This window comes from Eleutherodactylus coqui, chromosome 1, assembly GCF_035609145.1.
Source record: "Eleutherodactylus coqui strain aEleCoq1 chromosome 1, aEleCoq1.hap1, whole genome shotgun sequence".
NCBI lineage: Eukaryota > Metazoa > Chordata > Amphibia > Anura > Eleutherodactylidae > Eleutherodactylus > Eleutherodactylus coqui.
Window position 1 is genome coordinate 73,495,687 of NC_089837.1, and position 17,938 is coordinate 73,513,624.

Below are 17,938 nucleotides of genomic sequence, written 5' to 3' on the forward strand. Positions count from 1 at the left end.
TTTTGTTTTTACTTTTTAACTTTATATGATCACCGTTATCTGATGGATAACGGTGATCATATGACTGGAAACCACATACAGCGGTCCCCAGTCATATCTCCCTGCACTCGGCTATCTGTGACAGCCGGGTGCAGGGAGATTTTGAATTTGCCGGGCTCGCCGGCCTTCTGCGCATGCGCACCACATCGGCGCATGTGCAGAAGCCAGCGGAAGGTCCTGAGACCGGCCAGAGGACATGGAGGAAGCTGGGTGAGTATTTTCACCTCCCCTCATCGATCCGATCCATGAGGGAAGGCGAAACTTTTCTTTTTTTAACATCTTGCTTCACTTTTCCGCAATCACCGTTATCCATTGGATAACGGCAATCGCGGTACCGGGGGCCGCTCACCGCGGTCCCCGCTGACATCTCCTGCCTCCCGGCCACCTACAGAAGCCGGGAGCCAGGAGATTTTAAATTTCCCTGCCGCCGGGCCTTCTGCGCATGCGGCTGACGTAATGCTGCCTGGCGCGCATGCGCAGAAGGCCGGCTTCAGGGCCTGGAGGACCAGGAGAGCGGGGAGCAGTGCGGCGGACGGGGGTGAGTAATTTCAGCTGCCCTGATGAATCCGATCCATCAGGGCAGCTGAATCTTTAACTTTTTAAAACTTTTTTTAACTTTTATGTGATCGGCGCTATCGATTGGATAGCGCCGATCGCATTGCCGGGGGGTCCTGCAGCCCGGGATGACAGCTCCATGCTGTTGGCTACCTGCAGGCACCGACAGCATGGAGCTGTCACGTCCAGAGCCTGAGGGGCTTTATTCTCTGTAGGTCGCATGTTTTTACGTCCTCGGAGAATAAAGCCCAATTCAAGAGGACGTAAAAACACAATGGGCTGGTCGGTAAGGGGTTAACCACTTCCCGCTATAGGACGTACAGGAATACATTATTTACCTGCACGGTGAACATAGTCCGAAAGAAAAAATAGAGAACGCCAGAATTGCACTTTTTTGTTCACCCTGTCTCCTGGAAAAAATGCAATAAAAGCGATCAAAAAGCTGTATGTATTCCAAAACGGCGCCTACATAAACTACAGGACGTCCAACAAAGAATGAGCCCTCACACAACTATGTTGATGTAAAAAAGGAAAAAGTTATTGCGCGCAGAAGATGGTGGCAGAAACTAATTAAGAAAAAAATTTATGTCTTTGAAAAAAAATAAAAATAAAAGTAGTACACACAAAAAAAAACAGTTTGTTATTGTAGTAATTAGAGATGAGCAAACATGCTCGTCCGAGCTTGATACTCGTTCGAGTATTAGTATACTCTATGGTGCTCGTTACTCGAGCGAGTACCACGCCGTAAAAAAAAAAAAGGCTTGGCACCCGGCGGGTCCATTGCAAAAATGCTCGTGTCTCTCATTGACTTCAATGGGGTTCGTTACTCGAGAGGTCTCACATATTACAAAAAGCTCGACTCGAATAACGAGCACCGAAGCATTTTGGTGCTCGCTCATCCTTAGTCGTAATCGTACTGACCCATGGAGTAAAGTTATCATGTCATTTTTGTTGCAGTTTGTGCGCCATAGAAACAAGACGCAGCGAAACGCCGGAATGTCTTTTATTTTTTTTTCATTTTACTCCACTTAGAATTTTTTATAATGTTTTTCAGTACATTATATGGTACAATAAATAGTGCCATTAAAAACTACAACTCGTCCTGCAAAAAACAAGCCCTCATACAGCGACGTCGATGGATAAATAAAGGAGTTACGGCTTTTTAAAAGGAGGGGGGAGGGGGCTGCATCCTTAAGGGGTTATGGTTACGTGGACACGAGCGTTTTGTGAGACGCAAAAAACTCAAGCGATTATGAACTCCATTCTCTTGTGTGGAAATATTCACATGAACGATTTTTCTTCCCTCAAAGCGATGATACGAAGTTAAAAAATCGCTGCACGTCCTATTTTTTTGGCGTTCTCTCGAATGCCGCGCCTATTGTTTTCCATGGGACCTTTTGAAGACATTACATGCGCTCTCATGCGATGCCATGCTTCCCATTGATAACGATGGCAAACACTTGTGATCCTCTGACGCGCGTGAAATATGGGTGGCGGAGCACTGCAGAGTGGTTTTCAATGGGAAACCTCACATCGTATCGCACTTGTGTGATGCTCTGCTGGCCCCATTAAAAACAATGGGCGATGCGAGGAAACGCGCCAAAGATAGGATGTGATGCAGGAAATAATCGCTTGTGTGTAGAGATGAGTGAGTATACTCGCTAAGGCACATTCCTCGAGCGAGTAGTGCCTTAGCCGAGTATCTCCCCGCTCGTCTCTAAAGATTCGGGGGGGGGGGGGGGGTGACAGGTGAGTTGCACCGGGGGGGGGTGGGGGGGGGGCTGGCGGGGAGAGATCTCTCCTCTGTTCCTCCCTGCTCACAGATTTCTATTTGGCACTCAACCATTTTTTTTTCAGGTGTATGAAAAGAAAACGCAGCATGTCCTGTTTTGTTACATATTATGCACAAATATAGGCTATGGGGATTTAACCCCTTAGTGACTAAGCTTTTTTTTCATTTTTCCATTCTCGTTTTTTCCTCCCCTCTTTTAAAAAAATCGTAACTTTATTTATCCATCGACGTCGCTGTATGAGGGCTTGTTTTTTGCGGGACGAGTTGTACTTTTTAATGGTACTATTTCATATACCATATAATGTGCTGAAAAACTTGAAAAATAATTCTAGGTGGAGAGAAATGGAAAAAAAAAATAATTCCGCCATCTTTGATTGCGTCTTGTTTTTACAGTGTACAAACTGCAACAAAAATGACATAACTTCATTCTATGGGTCAGTATGATTACTGCGATACCAAATATATAGGTTTTTTTTTGCTGTACTAGCATTTTTTTCAATGATACGTAATTACTTTAAATGATTTTCTGCCGGCATCTTCTGCACGCAATAGATATTTTATTTTTTTGTCGACATAGTTGTTTGAGGTCTCATTTCTTGGGGGACGTCCTGTAGTTTCCGTTGCTCCCATTTTGGAATACGTACGACTTTTTAATAGCTTTTTATTGCATATTTTCTTGGAGACCTGGTGACCAACAAAAGCACGTTTCTGGCGTTCTTTATTTCTATTTTTTTCTGATGACGTTCACCGTGTGGGGTAAATAATGCGTTACTTTTATAGATCAGACTTTTATGGACACAGGGATACCAAATATTCTTTTATTATAAATATGGGGGCATTTTGAACTGATTACTTTTTTAAATAATAATTTGTAAAACTTTATTGTTCTTATTTGAACACTTTATTTTAGTCCCCAGAGGGGACCACAACTTGCGATGCTTTGATCGCTCCTGCAGTATGATCTAATGCCACAGCATTACATCATACTGCGATTGGGCAGGCAATCTATCAAGCCACCCCACGGAATAGCTTGATAGGTATACTGCCAAGACAGCCCTTGGGTTTTTCAGAAGGCCCCTGACTGACATGACACCTGTACGGCTCCCTGCGATCTAATCGTAGGAGGGCCATATGGGACCCCAGAACATTATTTGAGGAATTTAAATGCCGCTGTCAGAATTGTTCGGAGCGCTTGCCGCCGGGTGTTGGCTGTAAGAAACAGACGGTGCCTGCGGTGTATGGAGGGAGATCGCCGCATGATCTCTCTTCATAAATAGACCTCCGATACAGGCCGTCAAAAGGTGTATCGGTGCTCATTAAGGGGTTAACACATGCAGTAAATACACATGTATATGTGTAGTACATATTTTACATAATACGCGGGACACATATGCCTGTGAGCCCTAAAGGTTTGCTTTAATTAGACCTGTAAGTTCAAAATGACATTGTTTGAAAGTATGTTGCTCCCACAGCTCTTACTGTAAAGAACTCTTCCACCTCTGTACACGATTGCCTTTATCTGGGTGTTTCATATGAACAAATACGTTCTACTGTAAATCTGTTTCATTTTATTTATTACACCTTTATTTATCATTCTTACTGCACATCCACCAGTTGTCCTGAGTTTGACACATATTTCCATTTTTTAGTACAATACCGTTTCAAAATTTCAGGCCCTTTTTACACGGTTTGTGGAACGGGCACAAACGCTCTTCCGGACGATTACTGGCCCATATAAAACAAACAGCACTTCCCTGACTGCTCGTATACCTGTTTATTGTTTAGTTTCAGCAGGGGTATACATGCTTGCTGATCAGCTGGGGGGGGGTTATGTACAGCCGGCCTATGGGGCTGCACCTTCATTATGATTGTTCGTTCTCATAAGCCAATCTTCAGAGTGACCACCGCTCTGCATGCATGTCAGTCAGTGCTCGTTACATTGCGCTGAGAAGTTGGCCCGTGTAAAAGGTCCCTTGACAAATGATAGTTGCAGACCCATCACTGAGTGACATATCTGTACAAGCAAATCGAAGGAAGAAATTTTATTAGACTTTGTAGTACTCTTTTGCCGGGATTTTGGGGGATGGGAGGGGGGTGCTTGCAATATAAGCCCTACCCTGAAAATAAGCCATAGCTGCATTAAAAAATTTTTTTTATAAAAACCACAATACATCACCTAACAGCCACTTTCAGGACCACCGCACTTCTCGCAGGTCCCCGGCTCTTGTTTGAAGTCTTCTATCAGCGCTTCCTGGATTGGAGGTTCAAAGTCCCCACCTCCAGCGAGTGCTGGCTGTGATTGACTGAGCCGTGGCGCTCGAGAACCAATCACATCCATTCAAGGGCTGTGATTGACTGAGCCGTGGCGCTCGAGAACCAATCACAGCCCTTGAATGGATGTGATTGGTTCATCAAGCGCTGGCTCTTATTGGCTTAGCCGTGGCACTCAAGAACCAATCACAGCCAGCACTTCCTGGAGACTGGGATTTTGAACCTCCAATCCAGGAAGCGCTGACACAAGACTTGAAACAAGTGCCAGGGACCTGCAGGGAGAAGTGCGGCAGAGCTCTGACATCGGCTGTTAGGTGATGTATTATTATTTCTTTCTTTTTTTGCAGCCAGGGTTTATTTTAGGGCTTTTACAGTAGGACTTCCTACTGTAAAAGTTGCATCGCACCGCATGAAAACCGTGTTTGCGTGGAATAAGATGCAACAGAAAAGAAGGCTCCGTAGGGAAACATGGGCTACAAAACATCGCAAATCACGGCAGTATTTAGCAACCCACGATTTTTTTTCTTGCAACGTAGCAGCCTACAAAACATCACTCATGTGAAGGAACCCATTGAAACACCTGGGCTTCACATACATGCGATTTACAGCACTGTCGCATCGCAAGAAAAATCGCACAATTTTGTCACCCGTGTGAAACCGGCCTTAAGGTCTGTATAATGGCCCCTAAAACTTATATGGGTTTTAAACTATTATTGACCTATCCTTAGGATAAGCCATTAACAGTATGCTCCTGCGTTGACCTGATGTCTGCAGGAAACAGACAGCTCTATTTTTGCTGCAGTGGCCAGACTTGGTATTACAGGCAAAGTTCCCACTCACTTCACTGACAACTTTGCCTTGAATACCAAGTCTTGGTATTATTGAATGAAGCCATCTGCTACTTGCAGAAATCAGCTCAGTGGCCCGACAAAGAAGCTGATTGGCAGCAGATCCCCACTAATCTACTATCAATTGTGTATCCTGCAGCCAGGCCATCAGTAATTTACAACTGGACAAGCCCTTTAAAGTTAAGGCCCTTTTTCCCGGAATGTTTATCATTCAAGCGAGCGAAAATGAACGCTAATTGTTCAGTGTAAATGCAGCCACCGATGTGCGATAAATCGTTCAATTATCATTAATTGGCCCTTTTAGGGCTCCCACACCCTGCGTTTTTTAACGCAAATGTCAGTGAGACTTTGTAATGTTAAAAAAGCATCCCAAGTTTGTGCTTTGCGATTTTTGTGCGATGCGGTTTTAACATTAGAAAGTCCCATTGATCGCGTTAAATAAAATGCACCGTCAGGGTGACTAGTACCCACTACAGGTTTTTTTTCACCGCGAAATTCGCAGCGTTATTTTTTCCTCCACGGGTCTATGGGACTTTTTAATGTTAAAATCGCATCGTGCAAAATCACGATTTCGCAGTAAATTGCGATTTTGCCACAATGTATTTTTAACATTAGAAAGTCCCATAGACGCCTGGAAAAAAAATGCGGCAAATTCGCAAGCGCTAGTGGGTAGTCACCCTTAATGCAGCGTTAAAAAAAAAAACCGCAAGTGTGTGGGAGCCCTTAAGCAGGAGTAAAAATCACTGTTGGCTCGTTCACTAATCGTTCGGTTTAGATCGCGCTCGGTCAGCTGTTCTCAGTCACTTATACAGCCATTGTAAACGACTGAACGATGTATTGTTTGTACGAGCCAACGATGGATCTGCCTGTATTAGCAGGCTGCATGACTGATCTCCGACCTCGTTCGCTCGAATGGCGTAAACGGACCCTTGATCTTTGATTTGCTCATAAATCGTTTGGAAGATTGTTCATTAGAGGAGGGTGAGGGGCTGGAGCCCGACCCTCAGTGCCTGATTAGCTAGTAAATGGCGTTCTGCGACTTGATACATAAAAGCTCCCAAAACCAAACGGTACAAAATTTTCAAGAAAAACCCTGCAGCCAAAATACTTTTCAGTTCATTAAAAAAAACAAAACTTTACCCCTGAAGGCACCTCAGTAGAGATGAGCGCGTATCTCCCTGCTCGGCAGAGAAGGTTCGGGTGCCTGCGTGGGTGACAGGTGAGTTGCGGCAGTGAGCTCTCCTCTGCAGCTCCTTGCCCGCCACAGGCAGCCGAATCTTTGCTCCCGAGCGGGCATGTACTCGCTAAGGGCAATGCTCGATTGAGCAATTGCCCTTAGCGAGTATGCTCGCTCATCACTACACCTCAGCCTTTAAATCCCATCTTTATACTTCTACTATAATACATTGCACATATCCCGCACACCAAACCCTAAAATTTAGTATCACCCCCCCTCCCCTCCATATATACGTGTAACATAATGGATCTGTAAGCTTTAGGTATTTGAAATTGACCTCCATGTTGAAAGTGACTTCTCAGTGTACATTTAGACCCCCTTCACACGGGCAGATTTGCGCGCTCAATACGCAGAGAATACAACCCTTTGATTTAAACGGGGTCGTTCACATTCACGGATTTTTCCTGTGCATTGCTGTTGCACAAAAAAAACAAACCTTTTATTTACGTGCGCACCTGAAGTCCCTATGGAAGTTAATGGGGATGCGCAAATGTGAGCACACTACGCTAGGAGATGCGTGAGACGTGCATATAGATGCATCCTCCTCTCACCATGCAGGTAGCTGACTACCAAATGGAGGAGCCAATAACATCTGTGATTGTTTTTAATTTTTTATTTCCCCTTCTGAGACGCGTGAGACGGTACGTAATTGCACAGGAAATAACACATCTTGAACTCATTAGCCTGAGCCATTTCAATCGGTGCGTCTGTTTGCTGCGTGCAAATGAACATGTCCTGCGGGCGCAAGGTAAAAAAAAGAATCGTTCGTTCCACAAAAACGCAGCGCAAATCTGCGTAGTCATGTGAAGGGGGCCTTAGGGAACAGGTGGGCGGGCTAAAACAAGGTAAAACAGGGCAGTTACCATTTCCCCAAGCACATTAGCAACTGAAAGTAACAGCCTAAGGGCTCCTTCCCTCTCGTTTTATATACAGTATGCACTTATACAGAGCGGCCATGGAAAAGTAGGCCGAAACCACACTCTTATGAAAGCTGTCTCAATATGTCTGCGTTGCCCATAGCAACCAATCACAGTGCAGCTTTTATTTCTTCCACTGCTGAGGTAAAATGAAAGCTGTGCTGTGATTGGTTGTTATGAGAAACAGATTTTCTATTAGACAGCTTTCATACGTGTGCTGCCCATAGCAACCAATTACAGCGCAGCTTTCATTTTACCTCAGCAGTGGAAGAAATAGCAACCACTCACAGAATAGCTTTCAATTTACCTCAGCTGTATAAGAAATTAAAGCTGCACTTTGGTTGCTATGGGAAACAAAAATTTTCTATTGGACAGCTTTCATACGTGTGGTGCCCATAGCAACCAATCACAGCACAGCTTTCATTTTACCTCAGCTGTATAAGAAATGAAAGCTGCAGCACTGTGATTGGTTGCTATGGGCAACAAAGACAGATTTAGGCAGCTTTCATAAAAGTGTGGTGACGGCCACCATGTATAAACCCCATATGGTTATCCTATATAAAGGATATTCCATTAGTATATGTAACCAAGAATAGTAAGACCTCAACCGCACGGCAGACCAATAATAAGACATGGCTGCGTGTATGGATGCTGTACAGCAGCAGTGCCCAACGGAATGTATTATGGACCCTCAGGCGGTCCTACATGAATTATATAAGTCCATGAAAATATCCGTGTGCCTCCAAATATAAGCAGAGGTCCGATATGGACGCAAGGCGTGCGTTTTGTGCTTGCCGCGGAGCGGCTCCATCAGGGCCTTGTTTCTGTAAAATGCGTGTGGCCCCTCAGTCCCCCTTTTTCTTGTCCTCTGGCTTCTTCCTGTATTTCAGGATGGCGAACACGATCCAGCAGTTGAGAAGTAACATCACAATGAACCGGATGAGAACTGAAAGGAAAGGACATTCCATTATTAAAGCGGGAATGTGTGATTAAGGCCGGCTTCACACGGGTATATTTAATTTCAGTGGGTTCGTTTACATTTCAGTCACGCCAAAAAAAAAAAAAATAGAAGATGCTCTATTTTCTGTCATTTTGGAACTTTGCGCTACAGCATCCCAGTGTTATTCCTCTTGGAAATTCCTGTTGTCAAAAGTGTGCTCCCTTACGCCAGTGTCTCCCAACTTCAGTCCTCAAGGCACTCCAACAGGTCATGTTTTCTGAATTTTCTCTTTATTACACAGGTGATTATAGTCCCAGATATTCCAGGACTAATGTTAAAATAGCGCCACCTGCTGTTTCTATGCCCAAATATTCCAGAAATAATATTAGAATAGTGGCACTGGCCCCAGATATTGCTGGACTGATGTTAGAATAGCGCCACCTGCAATTTCTATGCCCAAATATTCCAGAACTAATGTTAGAATAGCTCCACCTGCTGTTTCTATCCCTAGATATTCCAGGACTAATGTTAAAATAGCGCCACCTGCTGTTTCTATGCCCAATTATTCAAGAAATATTGTTAGAATAGTGGCACCTGCTATTTCTAGCCCCAGATATTCCAGAAGGAATAATGTTAGAATAGCACCACCTGCTGTTTCTACCCCAAGATATTCCAGAACTAATGTTAGAATAGCTCCACCTGCTGTTTCTACCCAAAGATATTCCAGGACCAATGTTAGAATAGTGCTACCTGCTGTTTCTAGCCCCAGACATTCCAGAACAAATATTAGAATAGCGCCGCCTGCTGTTTCTATCCCCATATGTTCCAGAACTAATTTTAGAATAGTGCTAGCTACTGTTTATTCCCCACAGACATGCCTGGACTGATGTTAGAATAGCGCCACCTGCTGTTTCTATCCCCAGATATTCTAGGACCAATGTTAGAATAGTGCCATCTGCCGTTTCCATTTTGTGTCTACCTCAGTAAATGTTCTATGGTGGTCACACCTGCTCAGTCTTGCTTCACTCTTTGCTCCACCTAGTATGTGAAGGGATCCCTGGTGAGGTGAGCTGCTGCTTCTGACGTTGCAACACTTTCTCTTATATCAGAAGAGACGGTGATGTGATACTGCAGAGAAGCGAGACTGAGTAGGTGGTGCCCAGTGGCAAAATGATGGGCATTTCAGAAACTGCACACCCGGCTCTCCTGAAGAGCAGCATCAGCAATCATCCAGACATACCATATGTTATGGTGGATGTACCAAATGTATATGACATAACAGTAAGTGACCTTATTGGAGGGATGATGACTTTTTTTTACATGTTTAGGACATTTACAATTTGTATGAGTATCCCCATTGTCCTCTCGCACTTTAATGCAATCATTTCCTTCCTACTGTACCATCCATCTGCCTTGTGACGTACCTGCAATGTCTCCTGTGGTCATCAGTGTTGTAAATATCCTGGCTGCAAAAAAAGAATAAACTATGAATATAGAAGAATTGCACTTTTTTTTAGCATTTGTCCTCCATATTTTTCTCATTGTGCCATGGGGTTGTCTGGCATCTAATGGCACAGTAATCTCTCGGCACAGGACTTGGCATACCAACAGTGCAGACGAGATCTCAGCCCTTCCACGTTCAGTTGCTTACATTGAAAACATCAAGGACAATATGGACAGTACGATATGGCGGTTTTGTCATTTTCTCACAAAATGAAAGGTAACTTACTAGCACAGGTATATGTCGCCATGCCCCACGTCATGGCACTGGCTTGTCCAGAGTCTTGCGTGTGCCATAGGTGCTGCAGCTGGAGAAACTTGCTTGATGCACTGATCAAAGTACATAAATTCTGCAAGACAGGACAGAGCTGTTCTAAGAATATCCACAAGATACGTCATATACATCTGATAGATTCGGGTTTCACCTCTGAGACCATCACCTATGTGGAGTGCGAGGGTTACCTGGAACAGCCTGGTCAGGTGGAGAATGAACAGAGAGAGGTGGCTGTGTCTCTCTCCGTTCACTTCTATGGGAGTTGTGGAAACTCCTATAGAAGTGGAAATGGTGGGTTATACTAACCCCGCAGTGAGGAGCACTAGGGACACAGGACCCCCATTACACTTGACAGGTTTTCACCAACAGAAGCTCTTGACATATTTTAAGGGATGGGCGTCATACTTACCAGTGCTATGTCTATTATCCATTTCTTGAGGACCAATATGTTCCAAAGACCGAAAAATCTAATCTGCAGTTCAGAAATGCAAATAATAGTTTGATGCAACGCATGGTTACTGCATCGATGTACAAGAAGTCATGTGCACACATTCAGGAGTCTATCAGGACTTGGGCATGGATTTAGCCGCCTTCATCCTGACAGAATCTGCAGCTAATACAAGTCAGTGGGGCATTTATTTATACCGAGAAATACAATTTTTATACCAGATAGAGGAAGATGAGCGCTGTTCAGGAGACTCCACCCCCTCTATGATGTCAGCGGTGACATAACTAGCGCGCCTCCACTCAGGAGAGATAGCCCCACCATAAGGAATAATGCATGCCTAAGCTCTGTCCCTTTTCCAAGTGGCATGAACATTGTAGGCACCCTATGTAAGGTGTGTGCTGCGCCACAGAGCATCATGTAACATCAGAGCAGCACACAGAGGTCTTAAAGTGGTGGAGGCCACTTTAAAGGGGCAGATTGGCAAGCTACGTTCCCATGCTGGGGAATGACCAAGATATTAGCGACTGAGCGCTACGGCCAAGACCAAGACATCCCGGATGACCCAGTGGTCAAAGATGATGCACCGCATGCAAAGGAGATGGTGACTCTTCCCGCATGGGACTCTTTCCTAGAAGATGCTGCCAATGCCATGGACCCGGGATGGGGAGTAAAGCTGCAAAACATGCGAGACCGGTCTCTGTCAGTGTGTATGTGTTAGTGTGCACACACTTTATGAACTATGACAGATGAACATGGACTGTAGTTACACGGGGATTGACGACACGCTGTTTGAGAACGTGATATGTGTAGGTACTTTGTAGTGAGTATGAGGGAGTTAAAGGGATTGTATCCAGAAGATAGCGGATAACTTGCTGATTGTCTACCATAGGCATCCTTGAGTGTGTGAAGTTAGAGCCTCATAAGAATTACAATAGAGGTGATGCAGTTGGCCAATATCATTACAAAGGATACATCCCAGAGTATGCCAATGCATTTCGTGTACTGCCAGTATAGTACAGGATAAATAGCAGGAGAACGGCATCTGAAATACACAAGATACATGTAATCACAATAGAGTCCTGGCATTAATCCACTTACACTCCTAATGATATTGAAGCAAGTTATGGTACATATACCCAGGCAAGTCTGTTGTATATACTATAGCATATACTAGAAGACATCTCATCAGTAGTGTTAAGCCCCATTTAGATGGGATGAATGTCGGGCACTCGCTGGCTCACAGTGGGGAGGCTGCAGGAGATTTCTCTCTTTGCACTCCCTCGCCCCTCTCTATTGACATAGTACTGAACGGACGCCATGTACACTGAACGATGATCATTCAGCTCATCATCCTTCATTAATGCAGCATAGGCCATATAACATTGATTAGTTGGATCTGACCACTGGCACCCACCCACTGATCCTGATCTCAAGGATGACCAGCTTTAGCGCCTTGATCCCTCAGAAACAGGCCTCATACATGCCCCCTAAATTGTCCTCAAAAGCAGTGGATTTTCCAATGGTCAGAACCCCATCAATTCATGTTTTAACTAATCAACTTATGTTTAGCGACTAATGAATGAATTATGGCTCGTCACCCAGTTGGTGGCCATGTTTTTATGAAACAATTGTCGCTTAGATTCACTCTATCGAGCAATTATTCGTGTGATAGTTGTCCTATGCAAAGCCACTCTTTTAGCAATAGATTATAATTGGGGTACAAACATCCCTTTTTTAGAGCAATTCCACTGTTATCTACAGGGAGTGGACAAAAATATGGAAACACCATACTGCCCTTTTGACCCTTGCTTGGTTAAGAGCTTTGTGTTTACTTCACCTCTTGCCCTGCTCTGGGTGGTTTTGGGAGCCAGCTGGTAACAGCAGCTGAGTGGCTCAAACCCTTGACCAATGGAGCCTTGTTGCTCGGGCAGATGTTCACTTCTGCCTTGCAGAATCTGTGTCCTATAACCTCCATTTAAATTACATGGGATTATAAATCATATTTCAATAAAACATGTAGAGACTGATTTTAAGGCATGCATTTCATACAGCGTTTCCCTATTTTTGCCCAGTCCATGTATAGCAAGATTGTCACCACAATTAGTTATAGGGTTGTATTGTTTGGTCTGATAATCTGATACTAAAAGACCTCATAATCTACATTCCTTCAAAGCTAAGAGGCCACTGTAAGCATATCTTGTCTGTAGCTAATTGAGGGGTTGGGGTTCACTCCTGAGGATGTCCACGTCGTTCAGCGTATTCTAATAAAAAATAAAAAATGCTAGTGTATTTGAGGCTTTATCTGTGTGTCGACTTAAAAAAAAAAAAAACTAACACCACATGTAAACCACATGGGTCTATTTTATGCAATGAGGCAGCCTATACTGTAGTGGCCCAGCGGGTCCTACAGAACACTCACAGCACACTTGTCTGTATGCCATCCATGGATATAGAAGGTGTCGTCTATAGGAGAGACCCTGTGTCTCCCCTTCTGCACTAAGCCTAGAGTTTAGCTTGGTGTTAGCTGCAGTCCCATTGGCTGATAGTCAGATTCAATCTCAGTGGTGCAGAGTCCAAGGACGGGAAAGCCACAACACAAGTCCCTATGCAGGAGAGGGAGGAGTCCAGAAAATGCGGGAAAGAAACAGAGGAGATAAAAGGGAATGACAGTGAGCAGTTAGGCAGACTTAGCCAGGCGTGAGAGAGGAGAGGTTGCAGTCAGTTGTGTTGGAGAGGAGGAGGTACGTGTACAGAAGCAAGTCAGCAGTGCAGCATGTTCCGAGGTTGAGCGTGGTGTAAACCTGTTCCCTCGGCATTCCACAGCAGAGGGAAGGAGAGCCTTTCTGAGGTCGGCCTCCTATTAACAGTGAGTCATAGCTACCCGGTGAATTCAAAGCCGAATTCAAAGTAACTACTCTGTACTCTGCTTCATATATACTTCACTAAAATCTAAATTAATCCGTCATCTAAAGCAGCTAGTGGGGAGATTGTCTAACAGATCAATCCACAGGAAAAGGAAAAGAGAGAGCGTTGAAGTCAGGTCTTAATCAAATCAATATCACTGTATTTCTAATCATGTTCAATTGCCTGCTTAGTGCTGCATCTTCATGTACCTGTTGCAAATACTTTTACGGAGAACTGCGAATTCAATTTTTACTTCAAATATCAAAGTTAGTAAATCTGTACGCTCCCAGATTTCTAAATGATTGCTGGACTCGACTCTGTTATTTCTTCGGCATTCCATCCCGAGGGTCCAGTTGGAGTGTTGGCGTCACCGTGACAAAACTAGGCCTTCTTTCCATACGTGCTACAGTACGTTTTTTTGGGCCATTGCAACACTGCCAAGATTTTCCTTTTACGCAGACAAGTGTGTTAAAAAACTCATTACATGCACTATAATCCGTTTTATGGATAAGACCATTCAAGTCAATAGGGAGAGGGAAAAAAAGGATGTTTTCCGTGTGTGGTCCATTTTTTGTTTTTAAGTTGCAGAAAAAAATAATTGGCTTTCAATTTTGATTTTTGGCAGAGGTGAAGAACATGGCATACAGAGAAAAAAAAAATCTGATACACAGACCAAAAATAGAGGCCACAAAGAGCTGCACATGCATGAAAAAACATCCATGTTTTGTGGACATTCACACGAGCATATATTGGCCGCTCTTTCACAGCCAGGCGATATTCGCTGCCCATCTGATGTATTGGTTTACAATGCATCAATTCAGATTGGCATATTCCTGCTGCGTAAAAACGTCCAGCTGGCAAAAATAGCGCATATGGTGTGCATTCCGGTCAGGCATTTTTATGCTGGCCTGAAAAGATAGTTCAGGAACCATCTTTCACCCGGAATACGGCAGCGGCTCCCATAGACTCCTATGGGAGCTACCAGAGAAGGGAGGTGGGAGGCAGTTTAGCAGCGTATCTGCTAAATTCCTACCCCCTTCCCTCCTCCTCTTTGCTACTTGCTGTCTGTTTGCAATGGGGGTGCGGGAGCTAGTTGCTTAGCACACTAGCTCCCGCCCCATCCTGCCCCCTTTCCTTGCAGAGAGAGACGACGAGGGGGGCGGAAAGGGGAAGCAGTTTAGCAGAGCTAAACTGTCTGCCCCCGCCCAACAGTATCCCGGGTTCCACGTATACTCACCGGACCCGGGCCGTCTGAATGGGCGCTCAAATGGGACATGCAGCTGCAACTTAGTCATGGCTGCCTCTCGTTCACGTGATTTTCGGTCGCATTGTGGCCGTGACACGGCCGAATGAAAATCGCCTACGCTCGTGTGAAAGAGCCCTAACACTAAGTGTGCGCCTAGCTTAAGACAAATGAGCAGCTGCAGACCATGAGGGTATATTCAGATGTAGCCGTAATTTCCCCAAAACAGCTTTGGTCTCGTGTAGTACTCCTCTGATCTAGAACAGTACACTTATGAATCTGCTACTTACTTTCAGGTTTCCCTTACCTTGTGCTATTAGGATCGGATACTCGAGATACGTTTCCATCGGGTACTCATAGTACATCTGGTACCTTAGAAATACAAGAAACCTGAAAAGAGACACACATATTACGCATGAATACAGGTCTGGTCTGTACGACATACGCTCTGCAGAATATCTTTGAGACTTTAAAAAAGTTATCTAGGTCTTTAAAGTTGATGGCCTACTCTCAACATCCAATCAGTGGGGTCCAACTCTCGGGTCTCTGCTGATCAGCTAATTGTCGTGGCGCTTGTGTGAGACAGAGGCGTAACTATAGAGGGTGCAGGGGATGCAGTTGCACCCGGGCCCAGGAGCCTTAGGGAGCCCATAAGGCCCCTCTTCTCCATATAGGGAGCCCAGTACTATGAATAAAGCATTATAGTTGGGGGCCCTCTTACAGGTTTTGCATTGGGGCCCAGTAGCTTCAAGTTATGTCTCTGTGCAGCATGGTTTAGGTATGGGTACGGGTACAGATACAGATAGAGGGGGGGGGGGGCAGCTCACGTTTTGCATCAGGGCCCCTGAGCCTTTAGTTACGCCCCTGGTGTGAGAGCTGCACCCTATTGAATGTTTACCTCCATCCACTGAGCTGCTGGTACTCTGAACTCCAGTACTTTTAGTAGCAGCTGTTCGGAGTATGGCAGCGTTGTCCAATTCACTTCCATTCATCCCGCTGGACACATGTAAACATTAAAGGGTTTTTATGAGCGTTGGTGCCCCTTCAGTCAGCTGATCCTGCGATCCCCCACGATCAGATATGCATGGCCCATCCTGAGTATCATCCATCAGTTTTAAAAACTATGATGAACCTGTCACATAGGCCATCAGCATTATAAATGGCATATGGTACTGTAGGTGGGGCATCCAACACATCTTACACCGAGGTCTAAGGCTTCAAGTTACCCCTCAATGAAAAGACCCTCTTTAGCCCTATATAGTCTAACTATTGCAGACTATGGAAATCATTAGTTTAGGTGCAAATCATTAAGGGTCAAGAGGATTTTATTACATTACTATTAAAGGGACAGTTTTGTGACAAAATTCTGTCCCGGGAGAGGGAGGTATATTACCTACAGTTGTTCTCTGCCATTTCTCTGATCCGACGGTTTCGGGTCCTGTTTTTGGTCACCCAAAATGGCCAACACAATTTCACATTACTTAATCCTCACAGTGCATTAGTAGTGTTAGACTACCAGTATACTATACCTGCTGTCTGATTGGCCAGAGCTGCTCACGTGATCAGCAATGGCCAATCAGACAGCAGTACACAGTGTGCATTAGGTAGTTAGAAAATTGCTGCAGCCACATAGGCCAGCCAAAAACAGGGCCTGAAACTGATAAATAGGAGAGGGGAGGGAGGCAGAGAAGAACAACTGCTGGTAATATATTCCCCCCCCCCCCCTCTCCCGCCAATTCTATCCCGAAACCGGAGAGTCACTTTAATGCATCTCCCCATCCTGTAAGTAGAGTGACACTAATTATAGAAGTACATTAGGGAGTTGCGGTGTATGCAATTGCCTTATATATAAGTACAGGCTCACACATAGAGAAGCTCATTTCCAGGTAGTATCACAGGCTTAGATACTTAAGTACTGCCAGTATGTATCTACACTGTGCATCTAATGACTAAACCATGAACAAGACTTCTTGTCCGATGATCTAAGGAATTTGGTGCCTGACAAGGAAAGCTGCACACTGCGTGATGTATACAATTACCTGACCGCCCCAACGGAAGCTAAATGTACACATCCATAGGCTCGTCTACAGGACAGAACGGTGATATAGTACTTGGTAATGACAGCGCAGCCTGCAAAGAGTTAATCGCCAGTTTACAAATGGCAGAAAAAGAGTGCTACAGACTGACTAAGGAACTAATATACTAAGTGCAAGTTATATACAAAGTAATGGGCACATCAAGATGCAGAAAAGGCCACATAAAGAGTTAACGAGTACAGAGAGGCGGCATAAGGAGTTAATGGACCTGAAGCGGGGGACATAAGGAGTTAATGGGTGCAGAGCAAGTGACAAAAAATTAATGGGTGCTGCAAAGGCGGCACAAAGAGTTAATGGATACAAGGCGTGATAAAGAGTTAACAGATACAAGGCAAGTGACAAAAAGTTAATGGGTGCTGCAAAGGCAGCAAAAAGAGTTAATGGATACAAGACAAGCGATAAAGAGTTAACGGATACAAGGCAAGTAACAAAGAGTTAATGGCCACGGAGCATGGGGACATAAAGGGTTAATCGGAGCAGGCAACATAGAGTTAATATATCCAGTGCAGGCGGTATAAAGAGTTAACAGGGTGGCTGCAGGTATTAGGACGGAGGTGGTGGCGGCTGGCACACATACCCAGTCACCTCCAGCAGCACACTGCCCAGGCTCAGCCCTTCCACAGACTTGGATGCCATGACTGCCAGGATCTGGGGGAACTTCAGCACCATGCACACCACCAGGGTGCTCCAGTTGGCAAACACCAGCAGCTCTGTGTGCAGCTCCATGGCGGCCCCTCAGCTCTGACAGATGAGGCTGCTCAGTTTAAAACAGTCACTGGAGCAGATTTCATTTCCTCTTCCTCCTTGTCACTGAGGGGAGGGCAATGGCGGCTCCTCCCTGACATAACAATGACAGCCTGCAGCAGCCGGGGAG

The 17,938-nt window shown here is 44.8% G+C and overlaps 1 protein-coding gene across 1 annotated transcript; it reads right to left on the reverse strand.

The window, feature by feature from the left end:
• Positions 1 to 3,943: 3,943 nt before the first annotated feature.
• SLC66A3 (solute carrier family 66 member 3) lies at positions 3,944 to 17,868 on the reverse strand. The gene is made up of 7 exons (XM_066597233.1): positions 17,642 to 17,868; positions 15,276 to 15,358; positions 11,794 to 11,863; positions 10,783 to 10,840; positions 10,329 to 10,449; positions 10,024 to 10,065; positions 3,944 to 8,605 (listed from the first exon to the last, which is right to left on the reverse strand). The coding sequence occupies exons 1-7, from the start codon at positions 17,788 to 17,790 to the stop codon at positions 8,505 to 8,507; spliced, it is 624 nt and encodes a 207-aa protein (XP_066453330.1). The 5' UTR covers positions 17,791 to 17,868; the 3' UTR covers positions 3,944 to 8,504.
• Between the last annotated feature and the right edge of the window lie 70 nt (positions 17,869 to 17,938).